Source organism: Electrophorus electricus, chromosome 1, assembly GCF_041902795.1.
Source record: "Electrophorus electricus isolate QZ-2024a chromosome 1, ASM4190279v1, whole genome shotgun sequence".
NCBI lineage: Eukaryota > Metazoa > Chordata > Actinopteri > Gymnotiformes > Gymnotidae > Electrophorus > Electrophorus electricus.
In genome coordinates, this window is record NC_137497.1 from 26420531 (window position 1) to 26445677 (window position 25147).

The 25147-nt window shown below is 43.2% G+C and overlaps 1 protein-coding gene across 10 annotated transcripts in view; it reads left to right on the forward strand.

Annotated features, from left to right (window-relative positions):
• Nucleotides 1-25147, forward strand: part of smtnb (smoothelin b) — a 53930-nt gene that overhangs the window by 18226 nt on the left and 10557 nt on the right. For 7 of the 10 annotated variants that reach the window (XM_081713754.1, XM_081713760.1, XM_081713787.1 and 4 more), the window contains exons 6-11: nucleotides 2763-2847; nucleotides 7329-7816; nucleotides 11125-11173; nucleotides 11895-12410; nucleotides 16103-16176; nucleotides 23099-23149. In XM_081713754.1, the coding sequence (XP_081569880.1) occupies nucleotides 2763-2847; nucleotides 7329-7816; nucleotides 11125-11173; nucleotides 11895-12410; nucleotides 16103-16176; nucleotides 23099-23149 (1263 nt within the window). Of the gene's footprint in view, nucleotides 1-512; nucleotides 595-2762; nucleotides 2848-7328; nucleotides 7817-11124; nucleotides 11174-11894; nucleotides 12411-16102; nucleotides 16177-23098; nucleotides 23150-25147 lie in introns of those variants that run through there. The other 3 variants (XM_081713805.1, XM_081713793.1, XM_081713798.1) reach the window with 3 other exon arrangements.

Consider the following 25147-nt stretch of genomic DNA (forward strand, 5'->3'; position numbering starts at 1 on the left):
AATGTCTTCTGAAAAATTCTATATATGTATATTGGGATTGCAAAAATGCAATCTTTGAGACACATGCAGATTTTTTTCTTTTAGTAATATCCAGCATGATAATGATGATAACTAATAATAATAATAATTATTATTATTATAATATTATTATAATAAAAGCATACATTTGAATGCATTATAATTCTAAATGTTTTTCTCACATTTCCCACAGTCATACTAAAGTGACTCTGGCAGTTAAAACTGCTTTTGGATGATTAATGGAGCCTGATGCACCATGTTAAAATTCTTACAAATCCAGGTCATTTTAGTTTTCTCGTCTTAAAATGGCATAAACGTATCGTGGTGCATTAAAGGTCCATTAGATCAGAAACTTCACTCTTGCATACAGAACAGCCACCTACCTGTTGACAGACTGTCAGAGGAGGAGCCAGCATGACAGAAAATGGGAGGGCAAATGTGGAATAGGGGTGTGGTCAGCCCCAGCATGCGGGTGTGTTTGCGAGAGGGCAGCCTCTGAGACGTGGAATAGTACTCATTCTGAGCGTTGCCCATGCTGGGAGTAGGAGAGGAAAACAGTAGCTCCAAGGAAGGAAGGTAAATGCAGCTCCTTTATCGCTGTGCTGGTAGATGTTCATTTAGTGCTTTCTCTTCTCTGTCCCCCCCCCCCCCTGTTTTTGTACTGAAGATAGACTAACACTCTCATTTTTATAACTGATTCATGGGTTTTGATTGTCTACAAAAATGTGAGGAAATGGTTGGAAAAAATTAGTATTATGAGTTATAATGAGTACACACCATAAACTGATTTTTTTTTTCATTCAATGTAAAAAAAAAAAAAAGAAAAAAAAGGGCAAACCTTTTTGTTTTATTCCGTTTTGTGTATGATTGTGTGTGTGTGAGAGAGAGAGAGATTGGGGGTTAAGAAATTATTTGATGTTCTTGATATTTCTTTGAGGCTGTTTTGAAAGTTTATGGTGTGATCTGGGCACAAGAGAATATGTTTTGGGTTTGTGTGTGTGTGTGTGTGTGTGCCCGCCTGTGCAGTGCATTAAATTGAAAGTCCTCCTTATAGTGGGTTGTGCAAGCAGGTTGCCAGGCAGAGAGAGCCAGTGACACACACATACACCAGGCATAGGGGATCTACCAACCCTGATCCTGCAGGAACATGGAAATGGTCAGAAGTAGTAGGCTGGGTTTTTTTTTGTGTGTGTGTGTGTGTGTGTGGGAGAGAGAGAGAGGTGTGATAATAGAGGGTTCATCTCAGTTCCTTTGGCCCATGTTTTTGTGGTCACAATCTGAAAACCAAGTTGGGCTTCAACTATAGAACAGTATACGTGAAGGTTGAAACCTGATACAGACTCAAGGCCAGACTCACGAATGAACACACACACACACAGCTGGGAAAGAGTTAAATCCATTTGTGCTAGGTCTTGGACATGAGGCCTGTAATTATACTGTAGTGTGGGATTACAGCGATGTGCTACTGATGCGTTTTCCCTTGCTCCTTCACCCGGCACCCTCGATTTTCTCCCCACATAGGGGTGTCTGGCTGAAGTGGCTCTATGCCTGATTCATTTTCTTTTCAAGCCAAACTGCTCCTTTGAATGGGGCACATGAGAACACGGCAGAGCAAGATGCATGCGGCTTTCTTCTCTGCGTCAGTATTTGGAACTGTTTCAGATTGTACTCTTTCACAGCATGAATGACACATGCATGCACGCCTGTGCTTTGGGCTCAGGTAGTGTATGGGACAACTGATGAGCAATTGTTTGGGTGATTAGTAGCGTAGCAGCCCTTAATGCTCTTCTAACAGGTGCTCATGGTCACTCCTGATTTTGCAAAACAAACATGTAGGCAAGTGTTGTGAAGAGTGTTTTGATTGCCCCCATCCATACACCTGTGTATGCACAATTCGTTTCAGGAAATCTTTATGCTCATTTATTACACATGTCTCCTTCATCGCACTAATTTTATCTTGATTTCCTTGTTGAGGATTTGAGATCATGCATCACAGTCTGCCATCGCCAGGTCTTTTCTCTGTTAAAGAGCATGTAACTTTGGGCTGTTTGACAAGCTGTGTGTGGGTGTGGGTGTGGGTGTGGGGGAGACTGCTCTTTGGGAAATGTGACAGTGATTTGCTGAACTGATCAACCAAAGTGCCAGCCATCACATTAGGAATTCACAGCCTTTTTGGTGGTTTCGGTACCATTTTAGCTGGGAAGCCCTTACTTGTGTCAGCAAACCCATTCCACACTGATACAAATATAGAAGTGTGGTGGTAAATGATTGCGACCACAGTCCTTTTTTGTGGAATTTTCTTGATTCCCAAACTACATGCCAGCTCTGCAGCTGTTTAACACATCGTAGAGCTGAGGGGCTCGGTGCAGTCAGACTGGAACCCATTTTTGTCCTCTATGTGTTGTCTCTTCACTTGTTTTCAAGGTGTGCTTCACATTCTGCATAAATGCCCTGTTAGGACACTTGGGTAGAGTGCATGTGTACCAGCTATCTGAAACCTTTTGTTGGTTTTTGATGCGTTTAGAGCATTTTCTGGTGTGCTCACCATCGATTTTTGTCACACTGAGAACAGGGAGAGAAAATTTTTTAACTATGATCATCCAGAGTTGGTCATGATTTAAGGTGCACAATAATTTAAATATTTGCTCCTGTGCATTTGTTAATGAAGAGGTCATTTTTCCTTTGTCGCTAATGATGCAAATAATGTTTGATTTTTCAGTTTGTTTGTTTGTTTGTTTAAACAGGACACACAGAGGGAAAACGTGGACAGGACAGAACGGATTGATAAACTCCAGAACCAAACGCGGCATAAAGAGGCCCTGGCCACAGGTCGGTTAATGATCACTGCACCATAAACGGGCACCAAGCAGTCCTTGAGTGTGTACTGCGCGCTACAGTTTGGCACCATGAGACGCTTCAGCATCAACGCCATAAGATGCTTGACAGATTGCAGCACTACATTGGCTATGTCTCATTCAGCAGGTGTTGAACATCCCCTTTCTACAGCCAGTTCCTTCGCTCTCTCCAGTGTACATGAATGGGAGTCATTCATAGGACTCTGGGTCAAGTCATGGTATACTATTATATAGTATTGTGTTATTGCTATAGTATTGTAATTCTTAATTGGTGTTTAAAAAATGGAATGGTCCCTGCTGTGCTGGTAGCCTGCCTGATGTTTTAAAGGTCCTACTCTTTAAGTTAATGTATCCCCATTTGGTTAGAGGGTGAGGTTTGTAGTATTTTTGACAAGGATCAATCTTTTTTTGCATGGCTAGTTCACTATACCAAAGGTATTATAATAATGCTTCCCCCCGTTCACTATATTTAGCTACCCATGTGGTTAAGGTAACAACTTTTCTTTGCATGGCCCTGAAATTTGTGGTTCTGCTTGTCCTTGCTGAGCTCCTCTAGCCTGTAATTTTGGCCAGGTTGAGAACAGGACAATGCGAGGCCTGAACAGAACAGTTGCATTTTTGGGAGAGCCACCGTTTATTCACTGTGATGTAAAGAAACAGGAAGTTTGGGGTGGGACAGGACAGGGAGGAGTGGCTTGTATCGGAGAGTTGTAGTGAAAGAAGGAGAAGGGAACTTATCATTCCTGAACCTGAACTATCTGAGACCAGAAAACAGCTAAAAAATTGTGTTCTATGCCTGTGAATGGGGCAGAGCAGTTTCATTAACTTAGATGTTCACTTTCTGAACACCCTTTAAAATAACTTTGATTATATACATTTAAACAATTTCAGCCTTTATTCCCACAAAAGATTTAATATGGTTACCAGATAAACTGAAGGCAAACACTCAATACTCCTAACAGAAACATAAAAGCAGCTAATCCTTGTAGCAAGTTCTTCATAACGTCAACTCTTGTGTTTGCTGGGTAGTGCTGCTTGTCTGAGTGCAGCCCTCAGACGCCAGCAACAAAAGACCTACACTTGTTGTTTCAAGACACAGATCAGGAGCTGAGTCTGAAAAGATTTCAAAGGCTGAGATCCCTTAAAGAGATAGTTTTGAAGGGACTGTGGGCCTTTATGTTGAAGTATGCTGAATATTTGCGTGGGGCAGCACTGTAATGGCAACAGAACGTCTGTCTCACTCTGTGCCTCCATGACAGTTAAGCCTTTGTTTTTCAGAGCTCCCATCACCAGCACTGGGTAAAACCCAGTACTGTCCATGACCCTAATGCAAGCCTTACTGTGAAGTGAATTTGTGAATTTATTTTCCACCCTTTGCTTCAGCAGGCACAACTTAGTGCAGAAGGCATGGATGGTGCAGAAACATCAGACCAATTTCTGAAGAGTCCCGCCCCACACTATCAAAAGCTGGACATCTGGAGGGATGTTTACCTATCAGCGTGATGCCGACCCTAACCGCACAGCTAAAGCAACAGTGGCGTGACTAAAAAAACAAAATAGGCGAACTTCCTCGACTGGTTTAGTTGGAACAGCTGGGCAGTGGGCTTGTTAAAGATCACGCGAGTTTTTGTAGAATAGCTGGTCCTTAAGGGAACAGCAGTGGCAGTGGGCACTCTGATCAAGAGGAGTTTAGAATGACCGAATGGGGAATAAAAGTGACAGACCTGCTTAATGTGTGATGTACATGTTCAGTGCATGACACGCTTAGACTGATTACATTTTGGAGTATGAGATAAATGCTTTCTTCTGCCCCAGTCTGGCTCCTTTGCTGTCACTGGTTTGAAAATAGCCTGTTTTTCCACACTGACTTCCATTTTCTTATGAACATCTTATGTGGCAGTAGCCTGCAGTGGTCTGTCTGGAGTTTGAGCAGCACATGTCTGTTTCAGTCCCTAAACAAAGTTATTTAGCATTGTGACCTTTCTTTCCCATTGTAGATGGGGAAAACTTTTACTGAGGTTAAGAGAGACAAAACAGTTTAAATCCATCCCAAAATACTGGGACTTCCTGGCAAAAACCCTTTGTGCATTGGAAATTTGCTCTCCTCAGGGACATCCTTTCAGAGCAGCAGGTGTCTTAAAATGTTCCCATACAATGAGCCCAGTAAATGCCCAAACGGCAATAAACAAGAAAATAGCAAAACGTCCTTTTATCCATCTAAACTAACGTCACTGAGGTCACTTGTTCAAGCCTGACATTCACTCCACTGTGGTCTGTCTGTATAAGGCAGCGATTGTCTACAAGAGGCCTTTTGTTTTTTCTGGTGGAGCAGAATGCACTTGGGGTTTGGAGGTTTAAACCTCACAGCCTGCCTTGTTACTCCTGGTAAACAAACTTTGCACAGCAACAATCAAGTAAGGCTCTGCCTTGTCCTCCCAGTCTGATGCCAAAGCTGTTCCAGTCTATGTGCCATCCAAAAAAAAAAAAAAACACACAAAAAACCCCCCAAAAATCACAAAATATAGCAAGTGAACTTCACAGCTAAGACTTAACAGTCATCAAAGTCAGTTTTAGCAGTGTTTACTCACCGCCATTGTGCCTTATTGAATTGGGGACAGTGGCGCTAAAAGCCTCACTTTATGGACTAGTGAACGTAGGGACAGGGGCTGTAGGCAGCCGAGTTGCTGGAGGACGCGCAGCCTGCGCTCCCTCTGCAAGAGAATGGCAGAAGCAGAAAGGCCACTTCCTCACCAGATGGGAAAAGTATCAGGATGTTGAGCCTGATGGCACTCCCAGAAATGAAGGGGATCTGCCTAGACGTTTTATTACCTTATAGGAGCATTACTGTGACTGTGTCCTGTCCCACAGCCTGGAGCTCTCTGATGGTGACACCAGATTTGGAGGAGGAAATGCCTGCAAGTACTGCATTTAAAAAAAAAAAATCTGTGCTCCTTAATCTTTCCTTTACTCTGTACTTAATTACACTTTTATTTCCATTTCTTTACAGCTGATATAGTACAGCTAGAACTGATACTGGATGACCTTTTAAAAATTCTGTATAAATTTTTTACCTTTTTTGGACTTTTTAGTCTTAAACTATGAGAGGAAAAGTGTTGTGCACCCACCCCACACGTCCTGTACTTGGATCTCCCCTTTCCTGTTCCAGTTCTGCCTGTGCACCCTGTGGTCTGTATACACATGTAGAGTGACAGGAAATGTCTCCATCTCCACCCTCACAACAGCTTTTATAGCACACACACCAAAAAAAGGTCTTGGGCATTCCTTGTGCTTGGGGCCCATTTAGTGTGTGTGTGTGTGTGTGTGTGTGTGTGTGTGTGTGTGTGTGTGTGTGTGTGTGTGTGTGTGTGTGTGTGTGTGTGTGTGTGTGTGTGTGTGTGTGTGTGTGTGTGTGTGTGTGTGTGTGTGTGTGTGTGTGTGTGAAACCTTTCATTTTGCTTTCGCCCAGCTTGTTTTCTTTAACTCTATTTTAACTTTTGTGGTTCTCAAAGGTTTTTGAATGGCAAACCACAAAGGCCCCCCAGTGGATCAGCTGGGTTGGCACTGGCCTTCCTCTGTGGCTCCTGTCCACACTGCTCCTCCACAGGCCCAAAGACCTGGCAATGTGTGCTTGGACACTTAAATCAGGCAGTTTTTCCTACCTTCACTACATAGGAGCTGTCCTCTGGGACTTCCTAAGTCACATAGACAGAAAGATACTCGAGCAAGAGCTTAACTCCAAATAAATAGACTTTAAAATGCTTCCCCCTCAAAAACTAGGAAGATCACTTGGCATTATTCATGCACCCCTTTTTCTGGGCATGTGTGTTGTTCTCTATGGTATGACATGTATGACAAAAGTAATGCAAATTCAGTCCATTTTAAAATGTTACGGAATGTCTCAGAAGGTCATGGTCATTGGTCATTTCTCACTACAAAAATTCTTGCTTTTCGCTCCATCCACTTGCAGAAACTTGCACCTGTAAAAGCACAAAGTGAGACTCAAACTCAAATTTGAAGGGTCTTCATTACTTAGTGTTTGTTTTCCTTGCTTTAAAACATTAGATTCACCTCCATAATTAACAAATGAACTAAACGGGTGTATCAAAGCAGATGAAACCCATACCTGTGCTCTGATGAGCAGCTTTATGCTCTGAGTTGCATAGCCCTGCACCAAATGCGCTTTTCTTCTGACAGCTGTGAGGGTACTTTTTTACTTTAGGCATAATTTAAGATACTGGATGAAATTAACATTAATGAAATTAATGCTAGTAAATATATAATTGTGGTACCATACCCAGAATATTTTGTATACTCTCAGTTGGCCAAGATAGCAGTTCTAAACCCAATGCTTGAGTACTAAACCCTATGACTTCACAGGATAAATGAGTAAAACTAGTAAACTCTAACTGTAAACTCCTTAAGGAAAATTTGACTGTGTCTTCTGTGTGTGTTTAGGTTCTAACTCTGACATGGTGTTGGTATTAGACCCGCTGCTCAGGGAGAGTGTGTCCTGCCCTTTGCCCATCTGTGCTGGCTCGCCTCCGTCTGATGCCCTACCTACGTACAAGGACTGCTCCGACTCCGCGGAGTCCGACCAAAGTGGAGGCTCCTTGCATTGCGGATGCCTAAATTCGAGTGCCCTGGCGCCATGCCATGGCTCCTGCGTCTGCTCCACTTTAGTGTCCGACATATCTGAGCGAGGCACTTCGCAGAAATGGGCTGCAGGGGCGGAGCCGGGAGGAGGCTCCTCACCGGGCACAAACTTGGGGGCTGGTGGTAACGCCCACGGGTCCGGCAAAGCTGTTGACCTGCACTCCACCACAACTGCTGTCACAGAGACACAAGACGAGGAGGTAAACGGCACGACCCCAGCAAGCACCCTGAACCTGGAGCCAAATTGCCCCAGGGGAAGGCCTAAAGGCAGAGCCTTGAAACACCGTGAGGTGAGTCCCACTGCAGTTACACATTACTGAAGACAGTAGAGGTTGATGGGAAGTGGGGCTCAGGGTACATGCTGATGATGGAATGGTTCCACCAGGAGGTACTGTTCCACTGCAGGTAATGTTCGCACACTGGTAGCTTGACGTCTCTGTCTTTCCAGCGCACTTTTCCAGTGCCCTGGCTTTCATAACGCCCTTGTTTAGGCAGCGACCATAAACAGCACTGTTTTATAGGTATGAGAGAGAGTCTTATGGGAGCACAGTTTCCATGCTACATAAACAAGGTATCCTTTTTCTTTTAGACATGCTCGCTCTCTCTCTCTCTCTCTCTCTCTCTCTCTCTCTCTCTCTCTCTCTCTCTCTCTCTCTCTCATAGTAGAAAACTGTGTTTATACTGTCACTGAATCTTGTGTGCAGCCCATCAATGAGAAAACAAGTCAGAAAAGTAATTAAATGTATAGCAACGTTTTTCCTCTAGCTAGGTAAAACAATAGTTATTTAGTGTTTGCAAAATTCAGTGGTATCTTTATGCTGTATTTTTAACTGATAACTGATGAACAGGATGTAACTGATCAACAGGAGAATGATTTTTAATAGCCAAATCTTTGTTCATTTTTCACGGGACATTGGTAGATGGTGAATATTAGCTTTGTTTTGAGATTTAAGAGTAAACTGCAAATAAGCACGTTTATATCAAAGTGAAAATACACCAGTCATTTTATTATTTTAACTTTTCACAGTACAACTGCTGAGAGGTTGTTACTAGCATTCTCAACACACCACTGACCTGGCAGTGGGTTGGTGTGTTTATTAGGGATGATGTATTTTATGGGATGGTGTGTAGTCTGTCACTCAAATATGTCCTGGCCATAAATGACTAGTTTCTGTCTTTCTGTTACTAGGGGAATTGGTTTAAAGTATGGCATTGATGAGGAAAATATCTGTCAGTGTGTACAACTTAAATTTGCCATCACCCAGAGAGTTAATATAAAACATGGTTTAGAACTACAAGACACAATGTAAGAAATCCTTAAAAAAAAAAGTCTTATAGTTTTATAAATTAATCAACACTAACCTATCAGTACATCTCCCCACTGGAAAATGGGATAAAAGGTTTAAATATAACTCCCAGTGCCAGCTTCTGGACCAAAATTCGTACCTAAATGTTCACTAACGATCCAAATCTCCAACTCATTCAGTATAAAATTCTCCATAGATGATAAGATTTGCAGACTGATACAGGCTCATAATACTCCCTAAAGCAACTGATGATTAAGTTCACTCCTTGGCACTTTGGAGAGCAAATCATTGAACACCAGTCCTTCTGCCAAAGTTCTTTGCTTGGGAGATCACACTGCTCTTACTACCCCCAGTCAATACATCCACACCACACTTATTGCTATCACTAAAACCATTATACTGAAATGGTTATCTTGAAAAATATTACAGTAGGATTCCCTACATACTGGACAAATGTTATCCAACATCACTCATCTTCATGAGCAAGACTGTGCCCCATTTATTAACTTACTCTCCCCATAAATATCCGGAAAATGACCCTGCCATCTTAACCTTGAATACACGTCTTCACTCTCAAATATACATGCTCACACATTCCTTACTTTCGCCTCTTCTTTCTCTTTATTTTCGACCTTTCCCCTCTTCTTGTATGAGATTTAAACATGACTACATATTATCATTAGCATATTCACATTATTAGCATATTCACACAAATGTTTATATTTATTGTTAGTTATATTGTTTGTTTTTGCTTGATCATTCTTGAATTTATGTGGGTATCCTCAGTGATATTTGATAATTGAATTGATTATTTTGTATGTAGTTTACCTGTATATACAGTGGCATGCAAAAATTTGGGCACACCTGATCAGTTTCTGTTACTGTGAATGGTTAAGGGCGTAGAAAATCTTCAAAAGGCACAAAGTTAAAGATGAAATGTTCTTTTCAACATTTTAAAATAGATTAGAATTTGGTGATTAGATGACTTTTGTTTAGTCTAGTATTTGAGTGAAAAAAGTAAAGGAGCACCATGCAAAAGTTTGAGCACCCAAAGAGATTTGAGCTCTGTTGTCTTTTACCAAACAGCCCCCTTGCACTCTTAAAATTCAAATAATTTCTGAATAATAAAGCGAGAGAAGGCTATAAGAAGATAGTAAGGCACTTTCAGGTAGCTATTTCCTTGTAATGTAAATATGAAATGGCAGTTAACAGGATTGGTGGAGGTCAAGCTGAGATCTGGAAAACGTTTAGAGAGGACTGCTCATAGAAGACTGCTAGAACGGCAAATAAAAACCCACATTAGACTGCAAAAGACCTTCAGGAAGATTGAGTAGATTCTGGAATGCTGGTGCACTGTTTCACACCTGTACAAATATAACCTGCATGGAAGAGTCATGAGAAGAAAATCTCACCGCAAAATTCAACATCAGACATTTGCAAAGGAACATCAATTCTAAACAATTTTAGAAGTATGTAAAAAGAAAAAAAAAAAAAAAAAGCTAAAAATTAAAAGAGAATGGCCTCTACAACAGGATAATGATCCTAAACGCAGCTCAAAATCCACACTGGGCTACCTCAAGGTTTTGCCATGATCCCCACAGTACCTTGACCTGAACATCATCGAAAATCTGTGGGTGGTCATCAAGTGAGCAGTGCATTAAATATGGCCCAAGATTGTCACAGAACTAGGAGTGTTTTTGCAAGGAAAAATGGGCAAAAATCCCCCAACAAGAATTGAGACACTTAGCTGGCTACAAAAAGCTTTTACAAGCTGGGATACTTGCCAAAGGAGGTGTAACTAAGTACTGGCCATGCAATATGCCCAGACTTTTTTGCATTTCCTTTTTTGTTTTGAAACTGTGAAATGTTACTGGGGGGTCCCAGTAACAGAAGCTTTGACCAGGGGTGAACAAAGCTTTGCATGTCACTGTACATGCACAAATATTAAGACTCCTAGTAATCTTTCAGAGCTGTGTGTGGTGGCAGAAAAACCCTAAGGCCTGGGAATTAACAAAGGGAGGATGACAAATACAAATTATGCATGGCAACATGCTGTAAGACTCTTAACTGTTATCTACGAGGTAGTTGTTTCAAATAAAGTGCCTGCTGAGTGCATATTATTCATTGTATATTTAGTGCTGAAATCAAACTATAGTGGCAATATGAACCACCATAAGTAGTGCAACTGTGGTGGTAAGGGTTCCTGCTGTAGGCTCTAATTAAGTTGCAATTCCTGTGCTTTTTTTGGGGGGAGTTAATTTTGTAGTTAATTGATTATGCTCTTTCTCTAGGTCACATTAGGCATCGACACCTTGCTGTTTCCTCTCAACAAAGATGCAGGTAATTTTGAATATTGTACAGAATGGTAGTGACATATGCTGCGACATCATTAGTGATAGAAAATGCAAATGTGAGTATTCTTACTTTTGTTTATCACTTTTAAAGTTATGTTAAAGCACCCGCCCCCCATAATTCCTTTCACAAGGCAAACCTGCTTAATGTTAACATTTGGGGGGATGTGGTGGAAGGGGGGAGGGTGTTCCCACTCTTTTCGCTATCAAGACGTCCTCTCCTCCCCGCTTACTAATGGCTACATCCCAAAGCCCTCATTCGTTCTCATGACCGAATAGGGCAATTACAGCATGCAAGTTTAGGGGCCGAATCCAGCGCAAGATTGTAATCAAAGCTTTATTATTTTTCCCTTTTTTCTTCATGTCTTCGTGACTTTGAAGAAAGGTTGTCTATATGAGCTGTGGTAGAAAGGAAATAAAATTTGGAACACACCCAGAGTTGGAATATAATTATTTTTCCTTTGTGTGTCTGTGTAAATTTGTTTGTTCACTGTCTGCTGATATGGGTTCTGTGTGCATGTGGGAAATTGATGTGTGTACATACTTGTCTAAATACTGCAATCTTTACTTTTTGCCCCACTTCTAATTTTTTAAAGTGTTATCTGCGTCCTGTTCTCGTGATATTCTCTGGGTACATGTTTGAATGGGAAGCATTATTCTTTGGCTGAGAACCTTTTTTTCATGCTCCATTTTTTTTTTTTTCTTTCTAGTATTTACAAACAGACCCACGTCCTGTCAGCCACTCAGCCAGGCGGGCTCAGTCCCCGACAGTGTGTGCAAATTTACAGAACCTTTGGAAACCTTGGTCCAGAGGAGGAATGAGCAGCACAGCATCCAGAGCCCAGATACATCTTCCCACTGCTCTCCTCTCCTTCCTTCCTCCTGCCTGGCTGCCTCTACTGCCCGTGGGGGTGGTCACGGCAACGACTCGCCCGCCCAGTCCCAGGCTTGTGCCGACCAATCGCTAGGGGTTGTGGGTGGGTCGCAGAATGCCGCTGAGAATGTGAGGAGGTCCTCGTGCAGCTCAGATGAAGGCCAGGCTCCCGAGGGAGAAGCATCTTCAGGGATAGCAGACACACACAGAGATCCCCTTGCCAGCATGAAGACCTTCCTCACCATCGAGATCAAGGATGGCCGCACTGCCAGCCAGCAATCACCATTGTCTTCCTCCACGGCGGGCACTGTGATGCCACGGATCCTCTCTGGCCCTGGAGGACAGAGATCGGGTAGGTACTTCACTGGCCAGACACTGACAGCACGTTGTCACCTGATTGGAAAATACCTATTCGCATAGTTTGCATGCATGCATTTGTGTGTACATGAGCTGATAGTCTTGAACAGATTTTAATTTTTTTTTATTACCTTTGTACATTTTACATGCTTCTGCTCTTCTGATCTTTATGCTTCGCATATTTGTCAGCAATCCTGTCTGTTTAGTTTCTGTTTACATCAGATATGAAATGCAGCAGCATATATAAACAGAGGCTGATTTATTCTCTCATATAAAAGGGACACGTTATATCAAATCAAATCTTTATAGTAAGTCAGTGTATTGTAATTTAGACATCTTGCTCCATGGGCACTGTACATTTTCATATTTCCCATTGTCACTTGGGAAAGTAAAGGATCATCAAGATTTGTGCTGATAAGTGAAAGGTCAAAAGCTAATGGTTTCACTGGATGCTGGTAAATGGAATGGAACTGGTGTATAAAAATGTCTCTTTGATAAAATGCCTTATCAAACCTCACATACATAGTGAATGCCTCATCAGACCTCACATGTGCTGAACACCTCTGCATAAAACACCTTATCAGATCTCACATACATGGTGAATGCTTCGTCATAAAATGCCTCATCAGACCTCACATGCATGGTGAACGCATCGTCATAAAACACCTTATCAGACCTCACATACATGGAGAACGCCCTGTCAGAAAATGCCTTATCAGACCTCACATGCATGGTGAACAAATCATTGTAAAATGCCTTATCAGACCACATATTTGAATGCTGGAATTGGAAAAATCTGTCACTTTTTCCCCCAAAAGCTACTTTCAGTTCAGAGAATTTGCTGAATTTCTGCACATGGCGAGTACTACTAGCTACAAATCGTGAAGAGATGTTTAAAAAAAACAAAAAAAACACACAACATAGTTTAGGTCACATGAAGCTATGCCACAGTATAGCACACAGTTTGCATTATATGCTCGACATGCAAATGTTTGGGTTTTTTTCTCCCCATCTCTCTGACTGTACATATAATGGAAAGATGCGGATCATGCAAGGTAACCTGGGAAGGCTTCAGATAGTGGGTTGAAGACACCCAGAGCAAGTTTTAGGTATTTAAATTGCATTAGGTAATCCAAGCTTTCTTCTGAGATCACAGATGTCTGCCTGAGAAGATTTGATTGGTTAAATGGAATGCACTGTAGTGCATTTCATCATTCAGAAAACCATGTGTTTTTGGCAGCCATGCTGGAAATGTAGCCATATAGCATCTAAATATTTCTATAAATACTTTTTCCTCAGAGTTGGATGATGAATAATAAATAAATAATGAAAATAAATAATGATGAGAGCAAATTGCAGAATAATTACTAGATGTCTGTTTTTTATATTCCCACTTTCAATTTCTGGTGCTGAACTATTAGAAGCGTTTTTTTTTTTTTTTTTGGCTGCATTCACTTAGCTCCATTTGCACTATCCCTATGACTCACTGCCGATTTGAGAGAGAACTGATTTAATGCTGACACTAAGAGGATTAAACATTAAGAGTGAATAGTGTTTACAATTGTGGAGAAACACTGTACTAAAAGCTTTGCTTAACAATCCACTAATTAAGGGTTGCTACACACCAGCTGCGAGAAGGCTAACCAGATAAGACTGTATCCCTGTAATCAGAAGGCACTAACATTTCAGCACACTTTTTTTTCCCCCCCTCTCTGTCTAACACGTGTGCGCGCACGCGCGCACACACAAACACGTGTGTGCACTCTCTCTCACACACCCATCCAGAGCATACACAGTGCTTCCTTATTTGGAAGCACTGTACTAGTCTTTGCCTCAGACAGCAACATGCAGATGTTCTTTGCACATTTCAAAGCCTCCTCATTTCCATTCTCTCATGTAGCTCATTCTTTTCACTTCGACACATTAGCCAATAGTTGTAGAGAGGGCTTTTACTAAGGGTGTCATGGTGGGAGAGCTCAGGTAAACCCATATCTTGAGATAAACCCATTATCTTCAGTCATAGCTGGCCACTAAACCATGACTGTCTTGCTGTCTTATGTGCACTCTGTAGCTGTACCTAATAGGCTACCATTCAACCTACCTCAATTGTAGCTTTTAATCAACCACTGCTGCTATGACTGTTGTACTCTGCGGACAGACTGTACTGGAATCTGGGTTTGCAACCTTTAATGTTCTCTTTCATAAGTAACCTGGTTTTGACCTAAGGGTAGGCATTGGCTAGAAGCTTGTATGATTTGTACTGCAAATATACTTATCCTATTTATGCAAACACTCAAGAATGCAGCAAAACCTAAAATATATGCATTTAAATATACACAAACAAAATATTCAGAGATCTACACCCAGTGAGTAAAAACTTTCCCTTCTGTGCTCCGTAAAACACCAAAGGTGGGGTGTGAGATTACCAATTGCGTTCTGAGTAAAGATGTTCATGAGTCGCTGGTCTGCAAGCTAACGTTAGTTAAAAAAAAAATGCCAGTAGGACATGGAGCATGTACAAAAGCCAGAAACCCATTACTGCTTAAAATTTTACGTTATGTTTAAGTTTTCTTCAACTGGTTGGGTTCTTGTTCCCGCCTCTTAAATTTCGCAAGTCTTGAGTCAAAAGTCGTAAGTCGAGTCACGAGTCTCAAAATGTGTCAGAAGTGCGACTTGAGGTAGAGTCGCTGACTCGAGTCCCCATTTCTGGTGCTGGATACTTGTTTTTCCCCTCCAATGCAGAACAGTCTCACAAGTGCTAATGGTTATATTGATAGGCAGAGTTAAACCTTTTCTAATCTATATTCTAAAATTTCCTCAGTGTTGTTACTTCACATAAGGGTTCTTTGATAGTTGCTGAACTTAGAGGGCCAGTCATTCTTAGACTCACTGTGGGTGAGGTGCAAAGATTGATGATTGGGATTTATAAAATGTCCATGTCAGTCGACTTTAATGTCATTCTTTTCCTAAGATGTGCTATTTGAGAACTTTATCCATGTCTCCCCAGTAATGATTTTCTAGTTTTTTTCTGTTTTTCTTTTAAATTCACTTCTTGGCCAGTGATCCTCAAAAATGCAGGCACTAATTCATATAGACACAATTTCTATGGGTTTGTGCCAATAAAAGCTGTTTGAAGGTTTTTTTTCCATCCATCTCGTGCACTAGATTTGCTAGGTCCCATGCATTAGAAACAGATATTTTTCAATTTTAACATTTTAAAAGACATAATTAATCCTATGAACTTAACTTTTACTGCTTCAAATTCAGTGTGACCAGACATTTTATATGTTGATGCAACTTTGTGTGAGAACTTGTGAGTGTGAAACATTTGTGTCATCACTAACCCAAAGTGTTCTGGATATCTTGTTTATGTTAGTAGCGACGTGACTTGTTCTGCTCATTCATTTATAACTCTTAAGTGGTGCCAGGGTGACAGTTTACGTAACTGAATAACAGCCACCTCTTCTTTATCCCTTATACCTCACCTCATCCATAAGTTTTAAATGTATACAAATACTTGTCGACTGGTTGGAACTGGGTCTTTTTAATTTCTAAATATTTATGGTTACATTTTCTCTGGCATGACTTGACCATGTTTGAAACTGACATTTTTCAGTTTTTCAGTAACCTGTACATGTTTTTCATTCTTCTCAGTTTTCTTTCTTCCTTTTTATTGTTTTTTTGCAGAGCTGACACTTGGTCTGAGAGCAACACCATTCAAGTTCAGCAACTCCAGCTTCTCAATGGGATCTTCCATTAAGGTACCGTGACGTCACACAAGACTTTTGCTCAAACTACCCTCACACAGTTACCTTCCTGAGAGAACCAAAAGATGGTCTACTATCTCACATATCCCCCATACTGTGCAGGTAGCTATTTGGTATCTTATTTCTTTGCCCACACAGACATGTGGGTCAGTGGAGTAAACTTGTTTAGGGATCAGAATGGGACAGTCTAGTGAGGGGAAAGGGCCACTGAACAAACAGGATTTCTGTTGCTGAGAGAGAGAGAGTAGAGAGAGAGAGAGAGAGAGAGAGTAGAGAGAGTAGAGAGAGAGAGAGAGAGGGAGAGAGAGTTGAGAGAGAGGAGGGAGAGAGTTGAGAGAGGGAGAGAGAGTTGAGAGGGAGAGAGAGAGTTGAGAGAGGAGAGAGTTGAGAGAGAGGAGAGAGTTGAGAGAGAGGAGAGAGTTGAGAGAGAGGAGAGAGTTGAGAGAGAGGAGAGAGTTGAGAGAGAGGAGAGAGTTGAGAGAGAGGAGAGAGTTGAGAGAGAGGAGAGTTGAGAGAGAGGAGAGAGTTGAGAGAGAGGAGAGAGTTGAGAGAGAGAGGAGAGAGTGGAGAGAGAGGAGAGAGAGGAGAGAGTTGAGAGAGTTGAGAGAGAGGAGAGAGTTGAGAGAGAGGAGAGAGTTGAGAGAGAGGAGAGAGAGGAGAGAGTTGAGGGAGAGAGAATTGAGAGGGAGAGAGTTGAGAGGGAGAGAGAGAGTAGAGAGAGAGAGAGAGAGTAGAGAGAGAGAGAGTAGAGAGAGTTGAGAGAGAGAGAGTTGAGAGAGAGAGAGAGAGAAGAGAGAGAGAGAGAGAGAGAGAGTTGAGAGAGAGAGAGGGAGAGAGAGTTGGGAGAGAGAGTTGAGAGAGAGAGAGAGTTGAGAGAGAGAGTTGAGAGAGAGAGAGAGAGAGAGTTGAGAGAGAGAGTTGAGAGAGAGAGTTGAGAGAGAGAGTTGAGAGAGAGAGAGAGAGAGAGTTGAGAGAGAGAGAGAGTGGAGAGAGAGAGAGTGGAGAGAGAGAGAGTGGAGAGAGAGAGAGAGAGAGAGTGGAGAGAGAGAGAGAGTGGAGAGAGAGAGAGAGTGGAGAGAGAGAGAGAGTGGAGAGAGAGAGAGAGTTGAGAGAGAGAGAGAGAGAGAGAGAGAGGGAGAGAGAGTTGAGAGAGAGAGAGAGAGAGTTGAGAGAGATGGAGTAGAGAGAGAGAGAGTTGAGAGAGATGGAGTTGAGAGAGATGGAGTTGAGAGAGATGGAGTAGAGAGAGATGGAGTAGAGAGAGATGGAGTAGAGAGAGAGAGAGTTGAGAGAGAGAGTTGAGAGAGAGAGAGTTGAGAGAGAGAGAGTTGAGAGAGAGTTGAGAGAGAGAGAGAGTTGAGAGAGAGAGTTGAGAGAGAGAGATGGAGTTGAGGGAGAGATGGAGTTGAGGGAGAGAGAGAGAGTAGAGAGAGATGGAGTTGAGGGAGAGAGAGAGTAGAGAGAGAGAGAGTAGAGAGAGAGAGTAGAGAGAGAGAGAGTTGAGAGAGAGAGAGATGGAGTTGAGAGAGAGAGTTGAGAGAGAGAGAGATGGAGATGGGAGAGAGAGATGGAGTTGAGAGAGAGGGAGAGAGATGGAGTTGAGAGAGAGGGAGAGAGATGGAGTTGAGAGAGAGGGAGAGAGAGATGGAGTTGAGAGAGAGGGAGAGAGATGGAGTTGAGAGAGAGAGAGAGAGATGGAGTTGAGAGAGAGGGAGAGAGAGGGAGAGAGAGATGGAGTTGAGAGGGAGAGAGAGACAGAGATGGAGTTGAGAGAGAGACAGAGAGATGGAGTTGAGAGAGAGACAGAGAGATGGAGTTGAGAGAGAGACAGAGAGAGAGAGAGAGACAGAGAGAGATGGAGTTGAGAGAGAGATGGAGTTGAGAGAGAGAGAGAGAGTTGAGAGAGAGAGAGAGTTGAGAGAGAGAGAGAGTTGAGAGAGAGAGAGTTGAGAGAGAGAGAGTTGAGAGAGAGAGAGAGTTGAGAGAGAGAGAGAGATGGAGTTGAGAGAGAGAGTTGAGGGAGAGAGTTGGAGTTGAGAGAGAGAGATGGAGTTGAGAGAGAGAGGGAGAGAGTTGAGGGAGAGAGTTGAGGGAGAGAGTTGGAGTTTGAGAGAGAGAGAGAGATGGAGTTGAGAGAGAGAGATGGAGTTGAGAGAGAGAGAGAGAGATGGAGTTGAGAGAGAGAGAGAGATGGAGTTGAGAGGGAGAGAGAGATGGAGTTGAGAGGGGGAGAGAGTTGAGGGAGAGAGTTGAGAGATGGAGTTGAGAGAGAGAGAGAGATGGAGTTGAGAGAGAGAGAGAGAGAGAGAGAGAGAGAGAGAGATGGAGTTGAGAGAGAGAGAGATGGAGTTGAGAGAGAGAGAGATGGAGTTGAGAGAGAGAGAGATGGAGTTGAGAGAGAGAGAGAGATGGAGTTGAGAGAGAGAGAGAGATGGAGTTGAGAGAGAGAGAGAGATGGAGTTGAGAGAGAGAGAGAGATGGAGTTGAGAGAGAGAGATGGAGTTGAGAGAGAGAGAGATGGAGTTGAGAGAGGGAGAGAGAGACAGAGAGAGATGGAGTTGAGAGAGCGACAGAGAGAGATGGAGTTGAGAGAGCGACAGAGAGATGGAGTTGAGAGAGAGACAGAGAGAGATGGAGTCGAGAGAGAGACATAGAGACAGAGAGATGGAGTTGAGGGAGAGACAGAGAGACAGAGAGATGGAGTTGAGAGAGAGGGAGAGAGACAGAGAGATGGAGTTGAGAGAGAGATGGAGTTGAGAGAGAGGGAGAGAGATGGAGTTGAGAGGGAGAGAGAGACAGAGAGATGGAGTTGAGAGAGAGAGAGGAGAGAGAGAGAGTTGAGAGAGAGAGAGAGTTGAGAGAGAGAGAGAGAGAGAGAGATGGAGTTGAGGGAGAGAGTTGAGGGAGAGAGTTGAGGGAGAGAGTTGGAGTTGAGAGAGAGAGAGAGTTGGAGTTGAGAGAGAGAGAGAGATGGAGTTGAGAGAGAGAGAGAGATGGAGTTGAGAGAGAGAGAGAGATGGAGTTGAGAGAGAGAGAGATGGAGTTGAGAGGGAGAGAGAGATGGAGTTGAGAGGGGGAGAGAGTTGAGGGAGAGAGTTGAGAGATGGAGTTGAGAGAGAGAGAGAGATGGAGTTGAGAGAGAGAGATGGAGTTGAGAGAGAGAGATGGAGTTGAGAGAGAGAGAGAGATGGAGTTGAGAGAGAGATGGAGTTGAGAGGGAGAGAGAGACAGAGAGAGATGGAGTTGAGAGAGCGACAGAGAGAGATGGAGTTGAGAGAGAGAGAGAGAGAGAGAGATGGAGTTGAGAGAGAGAGAGATGGAGTTGAGAGAGAGAGAGAGACAGAGAGAGATGGAGTTGAGAGAGCGACAGAGAGAGATGGAGTTGAGAGAGCGACAGAGAGAGATGGAGTTGAGAGAGCGACAGAGAGAGATGGAGTTGAGAGAGCGACAGAGAGAGATGGAGTTGAGAGAGAGACAGAGAGACAGAGATGGAGTTGAGGGAGAGACAGAGAGACAGAGAGATGGAGTTGAGAGAGAGGGAGAGAGACAGAGAGATGGAGTTGAGAGACAGAGAGATGGAGTTGAGAGAGAGAGAGATGGAGTTGAGAGAGAGAGAGATGGAGTTGAGAGAGAGAGAGATGGAGTTGAGAGAGAGAGAGACAGAGAGAGATGGAGTTGAGAGAGCGACAGAGAGAGATGGAGTTGAGAGAGCGACAGAGAGAGATGGAGTTGAGAGAGCGACAGAGAGAGATGGAGTTGAGAGAGAGACAGAGATGGAGTTGAGGGAGAGACAGAGAGACAGAGAGATGGAGTTGAGAGAGAGGGAGAGAGACAGAGAGATGGAGTTGAGAGAGAGAGAGATGGAGTTGAGAGAGAGAGAGATGGAGTTGAGAGAGAGAGAGATGGAGTTGAGAGAGAGAGAGATGGAGTTGAGAGAGAGAGATGGAGTTGAGAGAGAGATGGAGTTGAGAGAGAGAGAGAGATGGAGTTGAGAGAGAGAGAGATGGAGTTGAGAGGGAGAGAGAGACAGAGAGAGATGGAGTTGAGAGCGACAGAGAGAGATGGAGTTGAGAGAGCGACAGAGAGAGATGGAGTTGAGAGAGAGACAGAGAGAGATGGAGTCGAGAGAGAGACATAGAGACAGAGAGATGGAGTCGAGAGAGAGACATAGAGACAGAGAGATGGAGTCGAGGGAGAGACAGAGAGACAGAGAGATGGAGTTGAGAGAGAGGGAGAGAGACAGAGAGATGGAGTTGAGAGAGAGAGAGAGATGGAGTTGAGAGAGAGAGTTGAGGGAGAGAGTGAGAGAGAGAGTTGAGAGAGAGAGATGGAGTTGAGGGAGAGAGAGATGGAGTTGAGAGAGAGTTGAGAGAGAGAGAGAGAGAGAGAGTTGAGGGAGAGAGAGATGGAGTTGAGAGAGAGATGGAGTTGAGAGAGAGATGGAGTTGAGAGAGAGAGTTGAGAGAGAGGGAGAGAGAGATGGAGTTGAGAGAGAGGGAGAGAGAGATGGAGTTGAGAGAGAGGGAGAGAGATGGAGTTGAGAGAGAGGGAGAGAGAGATGGAGTTGAGAGAGAGGGAGAGAGAGATGGAGTTGAGAGAGAGGGAGAGAGAGATGGAGTTGAGAGAGAGGGAGAGAGAGATGGAGTTGAGAGAGAGAGAGAGAGATGGAGTTGAGAGAGAGAGAGATGGAGTTGAGAGAGAGATGGAGTTGAGAGAAAGGGAGAGAGAGGGAGAGAGAGATGGAGTTGAGAGGGAGAGAGAGACAGAGAGATGGAGTTGAGAGAGAGACAGAGACAGAGAGATGGAGTTGAGGGAGAGATAGAGACAGAGAGATGGAGTTGAGAGATAGAGGAGAGAGAGAGAGTTGAGAGAGAGAGAGAGTTGAGAGAGAGAGAGAGAGAGTTGAGAGAGAGAGAGAGAGAGAGAGATGGAGTTGAGGGAGAGAGTTGAGGGAGAGAGTTGAGGGAGAGAGTTGAGGGAGAGAGTTGGAGTTGAGAGAGAGAGAGAGAGAGATGGAGTTGAGAGAGAGAGAGAGATGGAGTTGAGAGAGAGAGAGAGATGGAGTTGAGAGAGAGAGAGAGAGAGATGGAGTTGAGAGAGAGAGAGAGAGAGAGAGATGGAGTTGAGAGAGAGAGAGAGAGAGAGAGAGAGATGGAGTTGAGAGAGAGAGAGATGGAGTTGAGAGAGAGGGAGAGAGAGATGGAGTTGAGAGGGAGAGAGAGACAGAGAGAGATGGAGTTGAGAGGGAGAGAGAGACAGAGAGAGATGGAGTTGAGAGGGAGAGAGAGACAGAGAGAGATGGAGTTGAGAGAGAGAGAGACAGAGAGAGATGGAGTTGAGAGAGAGAGGAGAGAGGGAGAGAGAGAGAGAGAGAGTTGAGAGAGAGAGAGAGAGAGAGAGAGAGATGGAGTTGAGAGAGATGGAGTTGAGAGAGATGGAGTTGAGAGAGATGGAGTTGAGAGAGATGGAGTTGAGAGAGATGGAGTTGAGGGAGAGAGTTGAGGGAGAGAGATGGAGTTGAGAGGGAGAGAGAGATGGAGTTGGGAGGGAGAGAGAGATGGAGTTGAGAGGGAGAGAGAGTTGAGGGAGAGAGTTGAGGGAGAGAGTTGAGGGAGAGAGTTGAGGGAGAGAGTTGAGGGAGAGAGTTGAGGGAGAGAGTTGAGGGAGAGAGTTGAGAGATGGAGTTGAGAGAGAGAGAGAGATGGAGTTGAGAGAGAGAGAGAGATGGAGTTGAGAGAGAGAGAGAGACAGAGAGATGGAGTAGAGAGAGAGAGAGAGAGAGAGAGAGAGAGAGATGGAGTTGAGGGAGAGAGAGAGAGTTGAGGGAGAGAAAGAGAGAGAGGAGAGAGAGAGGAGAGAGAGATGGAGTTGAGAGATGGAGTTGAGGGAGAGAGTTGAGAGAGAGAGATGGAGTTGAGGGAGAGAGAGATGGAGTTGAGGGAGAGAGAGATGGAGTTGAGGGAGAGAGAGAGAGAGTTGAGAGAGAGAGATGGAGTTGAGGGAGAGAGAGAGTTGAGAGAGAGAGAGAGAGTTGAGAGAGACAGAGAGAGAGATGGAGTTGAGAGAGACGGAGAGAGAGAGTTGAGGGAGAGAGAGAGAGGAGAGAGAGAGTTGAGGGAGAGAGAGAGAGGAGAGAGAGAGGAGAAAGAGAGAGTTGAGAGAGAGAGAGATGGAGTTGAGAGAGAGACAGAGAGATGGAGTTGAGAGAGACAGAGAGAGAGAGATGGAGTTGAGGGAGAGAGAGAGAGAGGAGAGAGAGAGAGAGAGAGGAGAGAGAGAGTTGAGGGAGAGAGAGAGGAGAGAGAGAGAGTTGAGAGAGAGAGAGATGGTGTTGAGAGATGGAGTTGAGGGAGAGAGTTGAGAGAGAGAGAGATGGAGTTGAGGGAGAGAGAGATGGAGTTGAGAGAGAGTAGAGAGAGAGAGAGTAGAGGGAGAGAGAGAGATGGAGTTGAGAGAGAGAGAGAGAATAGGTGAGAGAGAGAGATGGAGTTGAGGAAGAGAGAGATGGAGTTGAGAGAGAGAGGAAGATGGAGTTGAGAGGGAGAGAGAGAGAGAGAGAGAGTGAGTTGAGAGGGAGAGAGAGAGAGAGTTGGAGTTGAGAGAGAGAGAGAGAGAGTTGGAGTTGAGAGAGCGAGAGAGAGAGAAAGTAGGCAAAGAAACAAACATTTACTGTAAGGGCAATGAGGTAAACTTGCCCAAAGTAAATTGTTTGGGTGGTCTTAGACAGGATATGGTTCTCTTACACATCCTCTGGGCTTCTGAAATCACAGCAATGAGCGGTACAGATTAGGGTGGCAGTGCTGAGCTTTGGATGGCTGTATAATGCCATGTAAATCTTTTGACTAGAATTATGCAGTAAAAAGTCAAAGAAATGTTGTTGTTTTTTTTGTTTTTTTTAACTGGTGTTCTAAACAAGCCATTTGGGGAAAGATCTAAAAAGGATGGTTTGGAAGGACAAAGACCAGAGGTGAGTTTGTTTAACTACCAGTGTTTTGGAAATAATCTAGTGGTATAAACTAAAAGGGATATTAAAATACAAGTGATGTAATCTTGTGAACGTTATTGAGGAGCAACTGCACACCTCCCGCCCGGCCTTTGATGGCAAACCTGCTTGAAACCAAACTTTATTTGGACGTCACAGCTCTTAAAAGGGGGTGTTAGTCCCACCCACTAAAGGAGGGACGTTTGGCCAATTTGTTACAATTATATCAACTACCCAACTAGAATAATCCTGTTCTAATCAGTCATACTATGACAGTTGAGCACAGTTCAGCCTGTAAATGTGCCTTTGTTTACCATTTTAATCTGTATTATTGGATTACTGGTAGCATTGCTTGGAAGAACTTGCGCCATTTATGTTGATGTGTTTTGTGTGCCAAGGAGATAAGTGAATAGTACTTGTTATGGTACTATAAGGCAGAGAAAGCACGCATGAGCGTATAGTTTTTGTTATGGTGCTATAAGGCAGAGAAAGAATGCTTGAGCATATAGTACTTGTTTGGGGTGCTATAAGGCAGAGAAAGCTTGTATGAGTCTCTCTGACGCCTAGAAATGCTTTTTACCAACATGCTCTGGCGTGCTCTATGAGTTACTGTGTTGATAATTTAATGATGCATAATTGTAAACTTCATTGTAAATAGCTTAAAGCTTTAATTATTAGTAATTTCTAACGTAATAATTCTGTATTATCATCATTATGTAAATTGCCATTGTCATCTGGATGCCCCCTAAGGCACACTGTTGGGCAGTGGTAACTGTGGTTAAGGTACTTGACTTGTAATTGGAAGATTGCTGGTTCAAGCCCTGCCACTGTTGGGCCCTCAATTGCTCAAGTTGTGCTCAGTCATTTTATTGTAAGTTGCTTTGGATAAAAGCATCAGCTAAATGCCACAAATGTAAATGTACAGGTAATTATCTGTAGTCATGGCTATCATTGGTGATAATTTATATGTTTAGTTTTACCTATGGCTTTGTACTCCATATTTTTTCTGTGCTATATTTTGTGAAAGCATTAACATTAAAGTGTTTCAGCCATGAAGGCATTGTAGTGCCTATAGCCACTGCCATCTCTTGGCTATATCATTAGAATTATATACTATTATAAGTGATATATTGAAGGCATTCACTGAAAATTTGATTATGCCTTAGCTAATTGTTTTTTTTCAGATCCTTACCTGCTTCCACTTTGTTTGCTGGGTTAAATCAGTGACCACTAGCATAAAACAAGCAGTGGTATTTTTGGATGACCTTTTTTGGGATATGGCTGATATTTTTAGATGCATTGCTATAAGTGTCCAGAATGGTCAGTCACATTTGTTATTTCAGTAGCAGTTGCCTGATGAATGTCCCTCTGTGGTACTGTTTCAGTTGTGTGCGAACAAGACATACCATTTTAAACTAAGGGTGTAACAGAGAATCAATTAAGTGACTTATCCTACCATATCCTTGTGACGTCCATGAAAGAGAAAGACCTCTGAGTAGTTGGACACTGAATTTTTAATAGCTGCCCCCACCCCAATCACACATTTTTAAGGTCATTTCTGACCTCTTTTGTTTTCAGATATCAGCTGAGTGATCCGATTAGGTTTTAGTCAAAGATGTGATGTATATCTCAATCATACCAATTTAGCCACATGAAATATGATTATTTGATTATAATACACACTCAAACTCAGCATGTAAATACTAACTGCCAGGACTTATCTTGGACTGCAGCCTAGCTATGTGCATGTGGGACGAGAGTATACTTGTACCAAGAACTGTTGAATGTTTGCAACACCCAGCATGCCAGAATGTGAGGATCTGTGATCAGGTTTAGTTTATTTTGCATTTGTGCACATTTGGTGTCTAGGTCCAGAATGAAGAAGAACAGCCTCCTCTTTGCTATTGCCCATAGCCTCTCTGTGTTCTGCCAGTGGAGGTGTGAAGGGCAAGAGCTCTAAATAAAGAGAGCAGTAGGGGTTGA